This window comes from Argopecten irradians, chromosome 11 (assembly GCF_041381155.1).
Source record: "Argopecten irradians isolate NY chromosome 11, Ai_NY, whole genome shotgun sequence".
Taxonomy (NCBI): Eukaryota; Metazoa; Mollusca; class Bivalvia; order Pectinida; family Pectinidae; genus Argopecten; species Argopecten irradians.
In genome coordinates this window covers 6,687,182-6,708,141 of record NC_091144.1, presented here as the reverse complement: position 1 = coordinate 6,708,141, position 20,960 = coordinate 6,687,182, and the positions used below count along the sequence as shown (strand labels likewise).

Below are 20,960 nucleotides of genomic sequence, written 5' to 3'. Positions count from 1 at the left end.
AGTCACACATTAATCCTATATCACTGAAATCATCCTCGATACTACAGGGGTTTCGATCACATATTCCAGGGGTGTAGAGATCGTAAGTGATCGGAACCCCTGGGGTATCGAGGATGTACTGAAATATGCTGTCAAGATAGGCAATATTATTTCACTTGAACTTCACCTGAATCGGACAAAAATTTACGTTGAAATGATTTCCGAAAAATGAAATGAAAAAATATGAACAGAAAGACAAACATACGAAAATGCAAATTAATCCCACAACTTAATGTTTTAAGGAGCAATGCTTATTTTTTTTGAAATATGTGGAAATTTCCACGTGGAATTCACGTGAAGAAATATGCCTATGCCTGTATCGGTGTAGAGCGGGACTCCTTCTATCTGATCATACAAAAACAAGGGAAACAGCCTTCCCCTCTCTGACAACGTTATCAAATTAAACATTTTATTGTCAAAAACTATCACATTGAAAATGCTGTGTATTATAGAGTAAATAAAGCTTAAGATGAGAAATGTTTGAGTCTGAATTGTCTGGCCTGATTTAGGATGGATGGTTGTGAAACCTTTCAACACTAGTATGAAATGATTTCGTTGAATACAAGAATGTAAGTTCAAAGTTATATTAAATCAAATTTTCAGAATGTATTGATACGATAATGTAAAGGTTAGAATTTTTGATTGAGCGTTGGGAGTGATTGTTGGTGTAACACTGAGGATTGATGAATGGTATTAAGTCTTACCTCCCACTCCACAAATATACTGTACATATATTCCGCCTCGATGATTTAAACGACATTGAATCCAGGACATTGACTAAAATGTATATAAGCCTTTCTAACTTACACTCGGTTACTTTATGGATACTCAAGCGGAACTATGAGTAATAATGTTTCTCGACTATACAGCTGACTAATGTAACTTCATTATTATAATAGTTCCATATAAAGAATATGATACAAAAATATTGACATACAACACTTGTATACCAGAGCAGGGCCTAATGTTGTCTCGTTTATACCATTATTCCATCACAGTTTCATTACAGGTGATCACATTTTGTTTGTCGCCATATTGATAAATTCTTCTTTTAATCTAAAAATGTAAATATGTTTTATTTTTCCTTTCTACTTATTTCTGCTATGAACTCTCTACGACATTTTTTTATTACTTTCTGTTTCTGAAAATCTCTATGAAATAAAATATCAGCTGTTATCAGCTCACTTAGTCCGAAGGACCAAGTTTACTTATAATATCTCCATGACGTCCATTAGCTCTAGTAAAAGGTATCTAAGTCCAGTGGCTCTTGTTGTTTGTTAGGAAAGGTAATAACTTTTGACTGATCATTTTGTCTTTTGTTATGATAATATACAAAAAATGCGTGTTATATTTGAAATATGGGGATTAGTTACATTAACTGAAATACCAAGGTGACTGGTACAGGCCTTTTTGGCCTTTTGTATGTCCTCTTGCTGTACCAAACTGACGCGATCACGTGGTTTCCTTGGACTCCTTACGTGTTTCCATCGTCAACCCTAATTCCCCACCCCACCTGACTAACCCCCACCCCACCCCACCTGACTAACCCCCATCCCACCCCACCTCACAATCCCCCACCCCACTCCACCTCATAATTCCCCACCCATCCCATCTCACAATCCCCCACCCCACCTCACAATCCCTCATCCCACCTCACAATCCCCCATCACACCTCACAATCCCTCACTCCCATCCCACCTCACAATCCCCAACCCTCAACCCACCTCACAATCCCCCACTCCACCTCACAATCCCCACCCTCAACCCACCTCACAATCCCCATCCCACCTCACAATCCATCACTCCCATCACATCTCACAAACCCCTACCCCTCCCCACCTCACAATCCCACACCCAACCCCACCTCACAATCCCCTACTCCACCCCACCTCACAATCCCCCACCCCCTCCCCACCTCACAATCCCCTACCCAAATCCCATCCAAAATCTCCCAACCCAATCCCATCTCACAATCCCCCATCCCTCCCCACCTCACAATCCCCAACCACACCACACCTGACATTTCCCCACCCCACCCCACCTCACAATCCCCCGCCCCACTCCACCTCATAATTCCCCACCCATCCCATCCCACAATCCCCCACCCTACCTCACAATCCCTCATCCCACCTCACCTCACAATCCCCCACCCTCAACCTACCTCACAATCCCCCATCCCACCTCACAATCCCCCATCCCACCTAACAATCCCCCCATCCCACCTCACAATCCCTCACTCCCATCCCACCTCACAATCCCCCACTCTCAACCCACCTCACAATCCCCCACCCCATCGCACCTCACAATCCCCCACCCCACCCCACCTCACAATCACCCACCCTCAACCCACCTCACACTTCCCCCATCCCACCTCACAATCCCTCACTCCCATCCCATGTTACAATCCCCTTCCCCTCTCCACACTACAATCCCACACCCCACCCCACCTCACAATCCCCCACCCACCCCACCTCACAATCCCCCACCCCTCCCCACCTCACAATTCCCCACCCCCATCCCACCACACACACCCACGTCTTATGTTAAGCCACTACAATTTTTTTATATTTTTAACTTTGAATTTATTTGAATTACACATATCTTGTCGTTTCAGAGATATATGTCATGCGCATTAACGAGTGTAGATAGACATGACCTTAGCTGAATGAAAGTGGCAATGAACATTAGAAAATAAACAGGCATCAACTTATATAGGCCGATAGGTTATCATGATCCAAAACTGATATAAGCCGATAGGTTATCATGATCCAAAACGGATATAAGCCGATAGGTTATCATGATCCAAAACTGATATAGGACGATAGGTTATCATGATCCAAAACTGATATAGGCCGATAGGTTATCATGATCCAAAACTGATATAAGCCGATAGGTTATCATGATCCAAAACTGATATAAGCCGATAGGTTATCATGATCCAAAACTGATATAAGCCGATAGGTTATCATGATCCAAAACTGATATAAGCCGATAGGTTATCATGATCCAAAACTGATATAAGCCGATAGGTTATCATGATCCAAAACTGATATAAGCCGATAGGTTATCATGATCCAAAACTGATATAAGCCGATAGGTTATCATGATCCAAAACTGATATAAGCCGATAGGTTATCATGATCCAAAACTGATATAAGCCGATAGGTTATCATGATCCAAAACTGATATAAGCCGATAGGTTATCATGATCCAAAACTGATATAAGCCGATAGGTTATCATGATCCAAAACTGATATAAGCCGATAGGTTATCATGATCCAAAACTGATATAGGCCGATAGGTTATCATGATCCAAAACTGATATAAGCCGATAGGTTATCATGATCCAAAACTGATATAAGCCGATAGGTTATCATGATCCAAAACTGATATAAGCCGATAGGTTATCATGATCCAAAACTATATAAGACGATAGGTTATCATGATCCAAAACTGATATAAGCCGATAGGTTATCATGATCCAAAACTTATATAGGACGATAGGTTATCATGATCCAAAACTGATATAAGCCGATAGGTTATCATGATCCAAAACTTATATAGGACGATAGGTTATCATGATCCAAAACTGATATAAGCCGATAGGTTATCATGATCCAAAACTTATATAGGACGATAGGTTATCATGATCCAAAACTGATATAAGCCGATAGGTTATCATGATCCAAAACGGATATAAGCCGATAGGTTATCATGATCCAAAACGGATATAAGCCGATAGGTTATCATGATCCAAAACTTATATAGGACGATAGGTTATCATGATCCAAAACTGATATAAGCCGATAGGTTATCATGATCCAAAACTTATATAGGACGATAGGTTATCATGATCCAAAACTGATATAAGCCGATAGGTTATCATGATCCAAAACTGATATAAGCCGATAGGTTATCATGATCCAAAACTGATATAAGCCGATAGGTTATCATGATCCAAAACTTATATAGGACGATAGGTTATCATGATCCAAAACTGATATAAGCCGATAGGTTATCATGATCCAAAACTGATATAAGCCGATAGGTTATCATGATCCAAAACTGATATAAGCCGATAGGTTATCATGATCCAAAACGGATATAAGCCGATAGGTTATCATGATCCAAAACTGATATAAGCCGATAGGTTATCATGATCCAAAACTGATATAAGCCGATAGGTTATCATGATCCAAAACGGATATAAGCCGATAGGTTATCATGATCCAAAACTGATATAAGCCGATAGGTTATCATGATCCAAAACTGATATAAGCCGATAGATTGTCATGATCCAAAACTGATATAGGCCGATAGGTTATCACGAACCAAATTGATATCGTATTCAGTACATCGACCTTAATTCTCTTAATTCAGCAAGATCCGACGGGAATGTCATCGGCCGGTGTTGTGACGTTTTGTAAGGTCGGCCGGTGATGTGACACTTTGTAAGGTCGGCAGGTAATGTGACGTTTTGTAACGTTGGCCGATGATGTGACGTTTTGTAATGACGACGGTGTTGTGACACTTTGTAAGGTCGGCAGGTAATGTGACGTTTTGTAATGTCGGTCGATGATGTGACGCTTTGTAAGGTCGTCCGTTGATGTGACATTTTGTATAGTCAGTCGATGATGTGACGTTTTGTAAGGTCGCCTGTTGATGTGACATTTTGTATAGTCAGTCGATGATGTGACGTTTTGTAAGGTCGGCCGGTGTTGTGACGTTTTGTAATGACGGCCGGTGTTGTGACACTTTGTAAGGTCGGCAGGTAATGTGACGTTTTGTAATGTCGGTCGATGATGTGACGTTTTGTAAGGTCGTCCGTTGATGTGACATTTTGTATAGTCAGTCGATGATGTGACGTTTTGTAAGGTCGCCTGTTGATGTGACATTTTGTATAGTCAGTCGATGATGTGACGTTTTGTAAGGTCGGCCGGTGTTGTGACGTTTTGTAATGACAGCTGGTGATGTGACGTTTTGTATGGTCGGCCGGTGTTGTGACGTTTTGTAAGGTCGGCCGGTGTTGTGACGTTTTGTAATGACGGCCGGTGATGTGACATTTTGTAAGATCAGTCGATGATGTGACGTTTTGAAAGGTCGGCCGGTGTTGTGACGTTTTGTAATGACAGCTGGTGATGTGACGTTTTGTATGGTCGGCCGGTATTGTGACACTTTGTAAGGTCGGCAGGTAATTTGACGTTTTGTAATGTTGGCGTCGATGATGTGACGTTTTGTAAGGTCGGCCGTGATGTGACATTTTGTATGCGGGTGTCGACTTTTGTAGGTCGCGTGACGTTTTGTAGGTCGGTCGGTGTTGTGACGTTTTGTAATGGTGCTGGTGATTGTGACGTTTTGTATGGTCGGCCGGTATTGTGACGTTTTGTAAAGACGGCCGGTGTTGTGACGTTTTGTAAGGTCGACAGGTGATTTAACGTTTTGTAACGTTGGCCGTGATGTGACGATTTGTAAGGTCGGCAGCTGATGTGACACTTTGTAATGGTCGGCGGGTGATGTGACATTTTGTAAGGTCGCCCGTTGAAGTGACATTTTGTATGGTCGGCCGGTGTCGTGACGTTTTGTAAGGTCGGCCGGTGTTGTGACGTTTTGTAAAGACGGCCGGTGTTGTGACGTTTTGTAAGGTCGGCCGGTGATGTGACACTTTGTAAGGTCGGCAGGTAATGTGACGTTTTGTAACGTTGGCCGATGATGTGACGTTTTGTAATGACGGCCGGTGATGTGACGTTTTGTAAGGTCGGCAGGTAATGTGACGTTTTGTAACGTTGGCCGATGATGTGACGTTTTGTATGGTCGGCTGCTGATGTGACACTTGGTAAGGTCGGCGGGTGTTCTGACATTTTGTAAGGTCGCCCGGTGAAGTGACATTTTGTATGTCGGCGGTGTCGTGACGTCTTGTAAGGTTGGCCGGTGTTGTGACGTTTTGTAAAGACGGCCGGTGTTGTGACGTTTTGTAAGGTCGGCCGGTGATGTGACACTTTGTAAGGTCGGCAGGTAATGTGACGTTTTGTAAGGTTGGCCGATGATGTGACGTTTTGTAATGACAGCCGGTGTTGTGACACTTTGTAAGGTCGGCAGGTAATGTGACGTTTTGTAATGTCGGTCGATGTGATTTGTGACGTTTTGTAAGGTCGTCCGTTGATATGACATTTTGTATGGTCAGTCGATGATGTGACGTTTTGTAAGGTCGCTGCTGATGTGACACTTGGTAAGGTCGGCGGGTGTTCTGACATTTTGTAAGGTCGCCCGGTGAAGTGACATTTTGTATGGTCGGCCGGTGTCGTGACGTCTTGTAAGGTTGGCCGGTGTTGTGACGTTTTGTAAAGACGGCCGGTGTTGTGACGTTTTGTAAGGTCGGCCGGTGATGTGACACTTTGTAAGGTCGGCAGGTAATGTGACGTTTTGTAACGTTGGCCGATGATGTGACGTTTTGTAATGACGGCCGGTGTTGTGACACTTTGTAAGGTCGGCAGGTAATGTGACGTTTTGTAATGTCGGTCGATGATGTGACGTTTTGTAAGGTCGCCCGTTGATGTGACATTTTGTATAGTCAGTCGATGATGTGACGTTTTGTAAGGTCGGCCGGTGTTGTGACGTTTTGTAATGACAGCTGGTGATGTGACGTTTTGTATGGTCGGCCGGTATTGTGACGTTTTGTAAAGACGGCCGGTGTTGTGACGTTTTATAAGGTCGACAGGTGATTTAACGTTTTGTAACGTTGGCCAGTGATGTGACGATTTGTATGGTCGGCTGCTGATGTGACACTTGGTAAGGTCGGCGGGTGTTCTGACATTTTGTAAGGTCGCCCGGTGAAGTGACATTTTGTATGGTCGGCCGGTGTCGTGACGTCTTGTAAGGTTGGCCGATGATGTGACGTTTTGTAATGACGGCCGGTGTTGTGACACTTTGTAAGGTCGGCAGGTAATGTGACGTTTTGTAATGTCGGTCGATGATGTGACGTTTTGTAAGGTCGCCCGTTGATGTGACATTTTGTATGGTCGGTCGATGATGTGACGTTTTGTAAGGTCGGCCGGTGTTGTGACGTTTTGTAAGGTCGGCCGGTGTTGTGACACTTTGTAAGGTCGGCAGGTAATGTGACGTTTTGTAATGTCGGTCGATGATGTGACGTTTTGTAAGGTCGCCCGTTGATGTGACATTTTGTATGGTCGGTCGATGATGTGACGTTTTGTAAGGTCGGCCGGTGTTGTGACGTTTTGTAAGGTTGGCCGGTGATGTGACGTTTTGTAAGGTCGGCCGGTGTTGTGACGTTTTGTAAGGTCGGCCGGTGTTGTGACGTTTTGTAATGACGGCCGGTGATGTGACGTTTTGTAAGGTTGGCCGGTGTTGTGACGTTTTGTAAGGTCGGCCGGTGTTGTGACGTTTTGTATGGTCGGCCGGTGTTGTGACGTTTTGCAAGGTCGGCTTGCAGTGTCACCTTTTGTAATGTCACATTTTGCAAGGTCAGCTTAGGATGTCACATTGTGTAATGTCACATTTTGTAAGGTCAGCTTAGGATGTGACATTGTGTAATGTCACATTGTGTAATGTCATATTTTGTAAGAGCACTAATCCGCTCATAAAATGAGGTACATGTAATAATGTGTGGGTGTCAATGAATCGGTACTGTCACTTAATCATCTGACGAGATAAAGGGAATCGCTGTCTAAGATCAAACATAAGCATTCTGGTCACAAAGTTATTTGACAGACGCCATGCCGTACGTTTCTCTCCTCCTTTCCACGAAACAAATTGGACATTCGATTCGACAAGTTCCCGAGCTCTGCAGTAGTATGTAATGTGAATGTGCCAGTTTTTTCCCGTATCGATTTCATACTTATGTCATATTTACGACTTACATCATGTATCTCCTCGACGTCTGGCTAAACTCCAGGCATATTTGGAAAAAAACGGAAATAATAAATTGATGTTGGAGATCAATATTTGGCACACCTCGTGTTTTTAAGAAAGCCCTTGGGAAGTGTATCTACTAGACACAGAGATAAACAATGTGGGGGAGACTGACGTACACATATATATGTGTTGTTTCCGATTTACTGTGCCCCTCCGGATGAAAGGGAGCCAGGCTTTATCTGTATCTGTTTGCTGATACAGGACAACCTCCCATTATACTATCTGCGGAAGCAATCTGTCAATATGTTCCGAAGGCCCCTCGGCCTTATTGTCAATGTGTTCCAATGGCCCCTCGGCCTTATTGTCAATGTGTTCCGAAGGCCCCTCGGCCTTATTGTCAGTGTGTTCCGAAGGCCCCTCGGCCTTATTGTCAATTTGTTCCGATGGCCCCTCGGCCTTATTGCCAATGTGTCCCGAAGGCCCCTCGGCCTTATTGTCAATGTGTTCCGATGGCCACTCGGCCTTATTGCCAATGTGTTCCGATGGCCTCTCGGCCTTATTGTCAATGTGTTATCTCTTCAATATGTCCAGCAATAAGTGTTGACGTGTTGCCCACACACATGACGGACCATTGACCTATACCTGACTTAGAATGTGGGACTGTGTGGCCTTGGAGTCAGGATGTAGATGTTGCTGGTGCAGATTTCGGTATTTATGGCCTCGGCCTTATTGCGGCCTTATTGTCAGTGTGTTGTGTCCGATGGCCTCTCGGCCTTATTGTCAATGTGTTCCGAAGGCCCCTGTCCCCGATGGCCACTCGAAGCCTCGGCCTATTGCCAATGTGTTCCGATGGCCTCGATTATTGGTGTCCTCTCGGCCTTATTGCCAATGTGTTCCGATGGCCTCTCGGCCTTATTGTCAATGTGTTATCTCTTCAATATGTCCAGCAATAAGTGTTGACGTGTTGCCCACACACATGACGGACCATTGACCCTATACCTGACTTAGAATGTGGGACTGTGTGGCCTTGGAGTCAGGATGTAGATGTTGCTGGTGCAGATTTCGGTACGACTTAACTGTATACATGTATAATAATAGTTATGAATAACTGTATACATGTATAATAATAGTTATGAATATGTATAATGGTCATAAACGTTGTTGCATTCACAATTACAATCTGGGATTACTCGATCGGTCTGTAATTGGATAATGATCGACATGACTTCTGATATGCTATAACACAATACATGTAGGGACTGCTCGATTGGATAGACTGCCGGCTTTATTACTGCTATAGTCATGATAGTAACAGAAATGACTTTTAGTTATAAGTTCAGCAGTATAGTATTAAGTACATGGCAAGTTGGTCGGGAATACAGGGGCGAGCTGTGAGACATTATATAATAGATAGCCTACATAGGATACCTTACTACTGTCCCAGCTTTGTCTGGCGCGTCTCTCGGAATCCTCGTGGTATCCCTTCACCGCCACAATCCATGCATGATCCTGCTTCTTTAAGCCCTTCATCTACAAGTCTGACTCGACGTCACGCGCGCTTATTGGACTTCGGGATTGTTATTGTCACAAAGCTATTGTTACGATAGGTTGGACTCGTCTGTGTCCCTCTCACACGTAACCTTAGCATATGAATCACTTGTACGACGAATCCCGGGGACAACGTGGTCACTTTTGTTAAGTACTCTTTACAAAACCATTCATTAGTTCATGTTGTTCAGATTTAGGGACCGTAAATCTACATACGACCATCAAAATTATACATATAACTGTTTTGTGAAGACATTTCTTTTTGGTGTGCTTGTCCTTTCATAATTTGCTACTTAAAAGTACCAAAACACTATATTGAAGTATTTAACTAGGAACCCCACAGTTAATGTCCATACATCTCTAATATACAGTCAATAATGACATACATATAGTTACATTTCCTGTAACCATCAAACTGTTAATTAGGTTTACTGTGTTTATCAGCCGTATTAATGGGTAATTACTCAAGAATGTGGCACAATAATCAGGGTATTCAAAAACTGGTGTTCAAAAGGAAATCTTCCAGATATCTATGTTGTAAAACTACGACAATATTTGACTAATTGAATGTAAACTTTAATTAAAAACTGTTGTAAAACTACGACAATATTTGACTAATTGAATGTAAACTTTAATTATTACACAGGAATGTTTCTAAGATCGGCAAAATGCTGATTGGACGGAACGTTCTGTCTGATTATAATTGGTGATCTTGACTGGTTAAAACTAATTGACTCACCTTGATTGGATGAAACATACTGCCAAGTTATAATTAATGAATCTGATTGGCTGACACATATTGCCAAATTATAATGGATGTACCTTGATCAGTACACGTTATAGTGGAGGTTTGTTGTTTTAGTTTAAACATAATTTTTATGGATACAAAGGATGGGGCCCACGCTATTAGACTTTAGAAACCTCAATTACAACCATTTATCATTAATATGAAGATGTCCTAGTGATCCTATCCTTTCATTTAGATATTTGATTTTTGCCATGGTGCTAATGTCCGAAACTTGTAGTACCAAACATGCACCACTTTGGAGCCTATACTATATATGTATGATAGAAAAGGTCATGACATGTCACAGTTAGCACGCTACAGGCAAATTAGTGTAGCTACTCCACAGATGCACAGGGATCTGAGAATTAGTTACAATTTATGTAATAATGGACCAACCAGAATGCCCATAGACCATTTTTATATGTGCTAGGGGTCTAGATAAAAATCGGTAAAAATGATTCTCTACATTGTACTATATACGTAAAAGATAGCAAGCTCCCCGATACAAAACTTCTACTCCATCTAGCTTTAGCGGATACAATTCACATTTCTAGCGCGTCTTCATAAAAAAACGGTTTCTACCGTTGGAAAGAGCGATAATGTCCCTTTCAAAATCATCCTTCACATCTGTACAAAGTGCTGTCACTAAGACGACAGCAGCTCGCTTTGTGTGGGTTGGCCCTGTGAATTAGTGTAATCTGTATAATGACCGGTGTAATTATGGATTAACCCCTGTTACTGTACTCACTGTAATACCACGTCTAATGTATAGCCATGTACTGGTATAAAGTAGTAGGTTCTGTTATTGTGTTAACTCCATAGACTTAGACAGTATCGCCGGATGGGTAGATTAATTTATTTATGAATGAACCCTCTATAAATGATAAAATTGGGGGAGTCTGCAAACACTTCAATAAAGAACCCTCATCATCAGAATCATATTGTTTTGCGCCCCACCTCCCCTCCACTTTTTGTCGTTTGAAATTTAACTACTACCCATTTCACAAAATATTGACAATTATATATCTTTAGATGAACTATCGTCGACCACTTCATCCATTTAATAAACAAAAATAGTAGTGTTACTAATTATATCTATTTTATGCATACTATTATATAATCTATCTATCTATCTGTATAGTGTCGTCGATGGTGGCACATTACGTATGTATGAGGTTTAATCCAATTGGCTGTTGTTATGCTCTTTTCGGGACACCTCGTCGTTTATATGTATGGCGAAACCAACACATCAGAGACATCTGGGGAAAATGTATACATAATGTTTGCAAATGCGCCGCCATGGCTTTCCACATCACGGCTGGACATGTTTGTGTCAGTTTTTGTTGGCTGCTATCGTATTAGTAACGGCACGGTATATACAATTTGTGTAGGATAATTCTATAAGAAAATCGCTCTTTCCATTTAGACTTATATTGTATAGTTCTAACAACGTATCACACTATTCGAGTTCATACAATCATCGTTTTGATGAATCTATAAAGAATAGATATACATTTGCTCGAGAGTTTCGACTTTTTTTAGTTATAGTCAACAAAACATGCGAAACGAAAGTTCTTGTTTCACTACACTTGCGCAGAATTAAATTTGACAATAGCCACAATAGTTATCTCCTGAACACCCTATATATTTGTTATTGTTGTGTTCCAGCCAAACCCTTATAGATCCTCCGGGAAATCCTGGACTTCTGGCGCCACAGATCCTCGGTCCATAGTTTTATTACACACTAGAATACTGCCATTTCCTGGCCGTAGTTTACTGGTGATGAATAAGTATCATTACTGATATACATGATTCTAGGCCAACTTATATTTGGGGTGATGTTACTCAAATAGACGTGATGGTCAGTACCTCGTTCGTCAAACATCTAATTCTTTCTTTTGACGCTTAAGCTATTTCTACTTCGTAACGCGCACAATGTTGTGTAATTACGCTCCTAAAATTTCTGCAATTTGAATAAAGCTTATTATCATTATCTACATTAAGGCACTACGTTACATCAGAGACATATATCGGCATACATTTTGGCTATGTAGACATTTCCGTCACATTTGCATTGCATTATGAATTTACTATTGTCAGTTTCCATGTGAATTTGTAAACACTGAAAACCTTTTAGAATGACTTCCATGAAGCTGTCTAATTTCGCCTAACGTTAAATTAGGTGTGGAGACCTTAGTATAATGCTGTAGCTTACCTGTTGTGTATATTAATATCGGAGGAACTAACTTATTCCTGTAAAACGCTATTCACGCTCGTCAGGTAATTACACGTGTATGAGGTCATATCTGCAGTTTACAAGGTTTCAATAAAAAAGTAATTTCTAGCCCGCTAGATGGATAAGATATTCACATTACCAACGTAATAATTGCGTAACTTTATTGTTAATTCGTAGTTTTATCAAAAGGGTTTATTGCGTGTGCGGGTGTTACGCAGTGTTAGCTTGAGGTTTAAAACGAGAAGAGAAACTTAATGTATTTACTTTATATTAAGGATTAAGGTAGGTTAGTTTGTAATGTGTACCTGTCAGTTTGTAAGTTATAAGATTATACCTACCTGTATACTAATGCTATATATAATCAATCTGTTAGACATTTATATGTACTTAATACTTAAATCCTCCCCATGTGACTGCCACCATGCATTTAACCGTCTTTATTTCTCTTATAGGTTTGGTATAGACGCATGCTCCGGAACCCGCTCTTGGCCAATCAAACTCTCTCTGTACCAGTACGTTTGGACGAACAATTATTGGATAAGAACTTTGTCTCCATGACGTAGTTCTAACACCTGACAGGTGCGCGATCTATAATTAATGTAAAGGTATCATAGTGTGGTGATCCAATTAAGGACTTTACCTGTCACTATCAGACGACCCAAATCACGTCAATCTGTTGGAGAGGAGGGAATCTGTGACATCTTTATCAGTGCGCCTTGGTCAAAAACTTAGAGGTCACTGTACAGTGTGTTGGAGTATTCGACTGTGTCTTGGGACTCTGGTCCTAAAAGGCTGTATCATCAAAGGAGCTACAGCTGGATAAACTGTTTCAAAAGTAGCGCCGGGTGTTTAAAAACGAGGAGTAATTTATGTATAGTCTGGGAGAGGTGTCGCCTGACGTATATCAAGGGCTCTTCTCAACCGTGATCCACAGTGTCGATCAGCCGACTCCGTAAAGGGATTAAACTGAGTGTGATACATATTTTCGCTAACTGTAGAGGATTATAAATAATTATAACAAAGCTTAGGCCAGTGCGATTTCATATTTTGTACAGAATACATGTGTATATTTTCCGTGGAGCTTTTGGTGTTAGACATGTTCTTATGACAAGCAAAAACTGGCGAAATATACCCATGTTTGTTACTAATCTGTGGCTGATATTGGGAACTCATTTCGCTGTATATCACAACTTTTACACGGAGCCACACTACCAAACGAGTTCATACACCGTAATCAAGGCAAACATTGTGCATTCATGAATCTTTTCTGTGTAAAAGCAATTCTGAAGCACATTAAAGTCAAGGATATATATCTAGGTGTAAGTTGAATATTATCTGAAACGAAAATTTGGAGAGCCCAACTCAGACCGGTCTAACGACATTACCAAGACGGAATCCATCCAGCTAATGGTGTCAAAAATGTATGCAATCTTTTCGACGCGAAATTAAAGCGAACGGTTTGTGTAGAAAGTGATTATGGGTGCAAGCCCAGGCGACTGTTGTTGCTGTTTGGCCAGTAACGAGTCCTTGGGAAGTATTCGTATACACCTTGTCCCGTCAGGGATCGATACTAGAGGCGAGGCTACACCAGCTCTATGTAACCCCCCACAACGGGCAATGTTTTCATCGCCGTGAAAAATAAAACCCTCAAATGGACTCCAATACCATTTAACTGGCATTATACACACGTGAGGGATTTTGATATCAAGATCGGATTTATGTACCTAACTTTTTTATAGCTGGCGAGAGGGCTTGTTTACAGACAGAGATGTCCGTTAGGTACTCTTGGTTGTTATCTAATTGTGCTGAAATGTATACGACGACATATTCGCGTTCTCTGTGTTTGGATTTAACAATGTTGTTTTCATGAGGCCGTAACTTTTTGATATAATATTTGCAGCAAGGAATATTGCTCTTTGAAAGTTTGCAGATAATGATTAAACCTCACGTGACTTCCGGTGTTCCCAACTGTTCCTAAATAAGGAAGTGAGAGAGATAAAACATATCATGGCAAATTTGGTGTTCAATAAAACGTTAGCAGTTTTCCCAGATCTAAGTAATGACACCGCGGTGATATACACAACGAGATTTAATTCTAGTGGGAACATTTCGTCATTTTCCGGAAATGACACGACTATTGCCGAAGGTTACCCTCCCCGTCCGGACTCCCGGTACGAGATTTGGCAACAAGTGCTGATTACTATAGTGCTAGTCCTGCTGACTACGGGGACGATAATAGGGAACTCCCTGGTCTGTATAGCTGTGGGCATTGTGAAGCGGCTACAGACGCCCTCCAACCTTCTTATCCTCTCCCTGGCGGTGTCCGACCTCCTGGTCGCCATTTGTGTGATGCCTTTCAATGCCGCCTACGAAGTGATGTCCTACTGGTCGCTAGGCGAGGTCGTGTGTGATCTTTTTACATCACTGGATGTTATTCTGTGTACAGCTTCCATTCTAAATTTGTGTATGATCAGCGTGGACCGCTATCTTGTCATAACTCGGCCATTTAAATACGCCATGAAAAGGACACCACGTCGAATGGGTATAATGATCGCCTGCGTGTGGGGTGGTTCAGTCATCATTTCTATCCCGCCTTTACTCGGGTGGAAAACAGAACGGCCGCCATGGCACTGTCTAATAAGCCAGGAAATAGGATATCAAATCTATGCAACCCTTGGTGCCTTTTACGTCCCTCTTACTGTAATGTTGTTTGTGTACTTCCGTATCTGGAAAGTGTCGTCAAGACTTATGAAATCTGAAAACAAATCGAAATTGGGAAGTATTGATAAGGGCAATGACCAAATATATTTACCTTCTAAAAAGTCATCGAAAAGCAGCGGTATCAGTGAGAATACTATAGTCGGTAATGGCAATTTAAAAAACGGTAATTACGACGGGGATGACCCGTCTATGGAAATGTTGGGCAATACTGTGAAGGCAAGTAACGGGAAGCGCCGCTTTACTCTCAGATCCTTCCTCACAAAGAACAGTAGGGTGGCGTCGTCCTCCAAGGAAGCCAAGGCTACCAAGACATTAGGTGTGATCATGGGAGGGTTCGTGGCCTGTTGGCTGCCCTTCTTCATTCTGGCGGTGATCCGGCCGTTCTGTGGTGCCCAGGAGCAGTACTGTTCCATTCCCCCGTGGTTAGGAAGTGTGTTTGTGTGGTTAGGGTATTTCAACTCATTTCTAAACCCTTTAATCTACGCACGATTCAATAGAGAGTTTCGAACTCCGTTTAAGGAAATCTTATGCTTCCGGTGTAAGGGTATTAATTCTCGTATTCGCTCGGAAAGTTACGTGGAACAATATGGTCCAGACCCCACGTTCCGGGACAGTCTACGACCTCCCACGGAGACTATTGTTAGGTATAACAGCCAGGGACACACTATTGTGCACGTCGGGAACGGTAATGCATGTCCGGACGAAAGCAAGCTGTGAGCTCGTGTATATAGGATGTGAAAGCAATGCCATGAAATGGTTAATAAGAATGTGCCAATCAATAGGACTATATATACTATTTAAGTTATAAAGATTTAACAACGGTTGTTATGGAGTAGATATGTAGAACAAGCAATACGACTTCCAATGATATATTAAATATATCCTTGTGATGTCATTGACTTCTTACGTCATCAATAATGTTGTACATAGAACCTATATCGTAATGCCTTAAATTGCCTGACATAGGTGACCTGCACTGTAAGTACGCGTTTCCGTTATCTACCGTTGCCATTGACGATATACTGTGATAGATTGTGGGGTGTCATCATTTATGTCATCTAGACAGTTAAAGGTACCTATAAACACTGAAACTGAATCGTATTCTAAAAACTGATGACGATCGAGGTCTAATATTTGCATAAATGACGTCACCCCTTTCATTACCATCAAAAAGCGTTTATAGGACATTGTTACCAATAGATAAACGTTTTTATAACCTTGTTACCCGTCAATAAGTGTTTAGGACGTTTGTAGGCTTACATTATATGCCAGAGTTATTGCCCTTGTCATGTTTTATAGAGTTATTGCCCTTTGTCCATTACAAAAGTTACTTTATCGGCCATGCTGTATCAACAATGGCTGGAAAGTGACGGTTAACCAAGTGCAACTATTTATGTTCAATGCAATTTAGATAGTTAAGGTAAATTTTGCTACATTGCCAAACCTTTATTTCCGTATTGATGTGTATCACATATTTTTCTCCTCTCTTATTCATAAGCTGTTTAATGTACAATTCAGAAAGTTCTAATCCGGTACGTTAACGTAAAGGTTTGTTTTGCCTGTTTGGATTGAGTTCTAAGCTGAAGACTACAATGAGATTAGCCGTACTAAATACAGGCCCTGGTCGTGGGATATTAACGTTATTACATGTGGTATTTACATCATAGAGCGATTTTTGAAGCATAATAACTATGAGTCATAATAACCGACTTTCATTATCTGTAAATATCGTTGTTATTTGCCAGGATAGTCATATTAACCTGATATCATGCCGGGGACAGACCATGTTTTGACCACATCATCGCTTGTCGGGCCAGTATTTCAATCACGTACTTTCGGTGTACAAAGTTTTACCTCGAGTACCGCCATGTCGCCGCTTAGATATTTTTTATCACATATCACGTGTGTAAAGTAATATTACTACATACTGCCGTTTCATATCAGATTTACCACAAACCGCCAGTGTATGGTCTATTGTTTTGACAGCAAACCGCTATTGTATGGTCAACGGTTTTTACCACATACCGCCGATGTGACGTCGATTCGTTTGACCACAACCGCCGGTGTGTGGTCAAATACCTCTGGTGTATGGTCAATTATTTTTTACCATATACCGCCGGTGTATGGTCAATTGTTTTTACCACCTATCGGTAGTGTAAAGTCAGCTCTTTACCATATACCAATGGCTTGATGTGATTTAAATGTATTGATATTCCGTTAGTCAATTACATTCTTTAAATGAAAATAAAGCATAATGGATCTCACAAAGGGTTGTGTTTAAACACATGTTAACGTAATTAATGCCGTTAATTCAAATGTTTTTTAATTCATATAACAATATTTAATTGATATTATCTATGACAATATATACTTAATGCTCGATACCTACTCTCAAATATAACTATAATAAACATGTAGAGCACTCCCTAGCTGTGACATATAAACTCTAATTTAGATATGTTTTCTACAGTCCAGATAACCTACATGATAACCCTAGTCAGACATCCCATCGTAACGCATTACAGAGTATCCCCGCAACATACACAGCATCTCACTAGCGTTCCGAATAGCTTATGTGACAATGAAGGTCAGTTGTACCGGAATTTGAGTAAACTTTCCCAGAGTCCATTGCAGTCCCTTGATTTCACCTGAACATGGGAACCGCAATGAACCCTGGGAGATTCTATTCTGTATTTGCATCATACAGAGTTATGTAACAGGAGAGGAGAAAATGTAGCGGTCAGACAGGGATTCGAACTCGGGACCCTCCGAACACTGGCCGAGTGCTCTACCGACTTAGCTACCTGCAGGTCACCGATGATCGACCGAGTCCAATACCGCTACACTCCTTCCTCCTTTCTCGAAGTCTTAGTCCACGAAGACATACGAGACCCTACCGTATGTTATTAAGTTGGGTGCCAATTCTGTAACAGGAGAGGAGAAAATGTAGCGGTCAGACCGGGAATCGAACTGGGACCCTCCGAACACTAGCCGAGTTTTCTACCGACTTAGCTACCTGGTTACCGATGATCGACCCAGTCCAATACCGCTACTGTTATCTGGCGGGTAGATGGCGATTGTTACGTCATTCTACGTCACATTTTCAATCTCTCCCAGGATTCATTGCGGTCCCTTGGAGAGATTGACTCCCAAAATAATGACGTCGCGGTCGATACCTACTCGTAAAGATAGAAAACCCTCAGTCTGTATTGTGCAAAGGCTGAATACTAACAATGTTTAGGAGTTTCGGGTCATTTCTTATGGACCTAAAAACAACGATAAGATAGATATGTCATATAACTTAGGAGCCGTAGTTTTTCAAACAATTTGTAAGGTAATTCTTAGGATGTACATTTCAAAAGCGTGTTGCTGGAGCAGAAACCATTTATACCCTTCATTATGAGGACAACTTCCGAATATCTTATATTTTCTATATTTGAAAATAACTAAATACGATCAGATAAATACGATCAGATGCATCGGAACCCTAACTATCAATGCTACGAGCATTAGACATGGCCGTCTATTAATGTAATCCTACCTATAATGGCTGTCCGACAGTACCACGGACCGGGAATCGGGTACGTAACCGAATGTAATGTAGCAATAAAATTGGTCAGCGGATCGCGACTGGTCAGCGGACAATGACAGCGTGATGGTCAGATGTGGTCAGAAAATCAAGGCGTTGATAGCTCTCCTGTTACCAATAGTCTCTGTACGACATAATATCATTTTATTTTTGTTGTGTTTTTTTCTTACATTGAACATTTTGTAATCTAACTGCTGATGAAGTCGACATTACCAACACATTTTATGGTGTTTTATTTATTTATTATTTGTACATCAATGAGTTCTGGATTTAAAATCCAAAGTTGCCAAAACCGTATGCATAATTAAAGCAATACCATTTTTTGTTGTTTTTAATGCTGTTAGATGGCTAGTTCGGTTTTTGTTCTATCCCCAGAGATTTGTCCGGTGCTATATAAAACAAACAGTACGTTTGGGCAGTTTTCACTTGAATACTAAAACTAATAATCTAAATAAACCACAATTTACTATAGGTAATATCTTCAAAATTCCAGATTCATTCAGGGACTTTTTTATATGAAATCATTTCGCAGTATGTCAGCACTGCAAATTACAATCTCATTTTTTTCCTTTACGGGCTTATTAAGTAAATTTTATGCTTATAAAAATGGTCGTTATAACCAAAACTGAATTATATATTAACATAAGCATACATAACATAATTTTGTAAATACGATATATCAAAATGTGTCTGTTTTCTGTCGGTGAAAGGGAATGGTTGATTCTAGTAACAAATCATTAGTCTAATTGATTCCGGAAAGAGATATATTATTGGAGAGAATTCGGTGGCAAATACTTCTTTGAGTTAAACAAAAACCATCTTAGCCTATCTTAGGACCACGAATTATTTGCATAATCGACGTCATTGTGTAGTATTCCTCGTACTTCGTTTAATATCATGTCAACACCTTCAGTTTAATAAGCACTCGTACGCGTACAGGTGAGCTTTAAATACACCCGCACAGTTGGGCTATAGGTACACCCGTACAGGTGGGGCTAAAGTACACCCGTACAGGTGGGGCTAGAAGTACACCCGTACAGGTGGGGCTAGAAGTACACCCGTACAGGTGGGGCTATAAGCACACCCGTACAGATGGGCTATTCTGTATTTGCATATTACAGAGTTATCTGCCCTTACGGGTAGGCATTGATTGTGACGTCATATGTTTGCTAGCGTAACGTCATACTTTTCAGAGTAAACGACGTGATTTGCGCTCATAAAATAATGACGTAACAATCGATACCTACCCGCAAGGGAGCTAACCCTGTAATATACAAAGACGGTATACCTAAGTACATCCGTACAGTTGGGCAATAAGTAAGACATAACTAGCTTGATTAAATAAACATTGTTAGAACAGTTTGACATTGCAGCATTTATTTGTTATACATCATTGTATTTTAAGTCGCTGTTTCATCGTTTTATAAAATAATAGAAGATTTCTGTAAGAAATTGTTGGAGTATTTTATTTGACAATGGAATGTCGTTTAATAAGACATATTCCAATGATTTAAGACAATATTACAATGTTTTGTAAGATATATAAGACTACTGCCAGATAATGTCGTTGGTTTTTTTTTGTAAAACCTAGCTACATTGTTAGCGAAAGACAATTCTGCATTGTTTCGTAAAACTTCGCTGCCATGTCTTTGTAAGACATTTGGTATTGTTTTATAACTGTTTTGATATCAAGTTAGTAGCAATGTTTGTAAGACAATGCTTCATAAAGTTCGACACATGGAAACCTTCGTAAGACTTTCTTGTATTGTTTTGTAAGACAATGAGATGACGTTGACAATGTCTTAGATTGTGATATACTCAAGGTAAGCCACTGCCGTATTGTTCTTTAAGACAATGCTGCATTGTTTTTGTATGGCATTGCTGCATATTTACTAAGACTGTGTATCGTACATACACCACATTGGCTAATAAATTGTCAGTATGACGTCATTTATTTTGTTTTTACGTTTTACACATCCATGGCCTGTTGGTTACCATGGCAATAGTGATGTACTTATAAACGCGATGAATCTGTTATTGTAGAAGTGATATGTTTGTTGTATAAAATTGCTTGCCTTTGTGATAGCCATCATTAGGACGGAATTGTAGCGAAAGGAAATACGATATATCATAAAACAAACTCAAGTGTTAAAAAGGAAGAACAATAAATT

At 40.8% G+C, this 20,960-nt stretch overlaps 2 protein-coding genes across 4 annotated transcripts in view; one reads left to right on the top strand and one right to left on the bottom strand.

Annotated features, from left to right (window-relative positions):
- Positions 1-20,734, top strand: part of LOC138334380 (probable G-protein coupled receptor No18) — a 219,130-nt gene extending 198,396 nt beyond the window's left edge. For all 3 annotated transcript variants that reach the window (XM_069283054.1, XM_069283053.1, XM_069283055.1), the window contains one exon: positions 12,932-20,734. In XM_069283054.1, coding sequence (XP_069139155.1) covers positions 14,487-15,917 — 1,431 coding nt within the window. In that variant the 5' untranslated portion in view covers positions 12,932-14,486 and the 3' untranslated portion in view covers positions 15,918-20,734. The remainder of the gene's footprint in view (positions 1-12,931) is intronic.
- Positions 5,112-7,214, bottom strand: LOC138335700 (zinc finger protein 845-like). Its single transcript, XM_069284861.1, has one exon. It carries the CDS (start codon positions 7,212-7,214, stop codon positions 5,112-5,114), a length of 2,103 nt encoding a protein of 700 aa, XP_069140962.1.
- Positions 20,735-20,960: the final 226 nt, after the last annotated feature.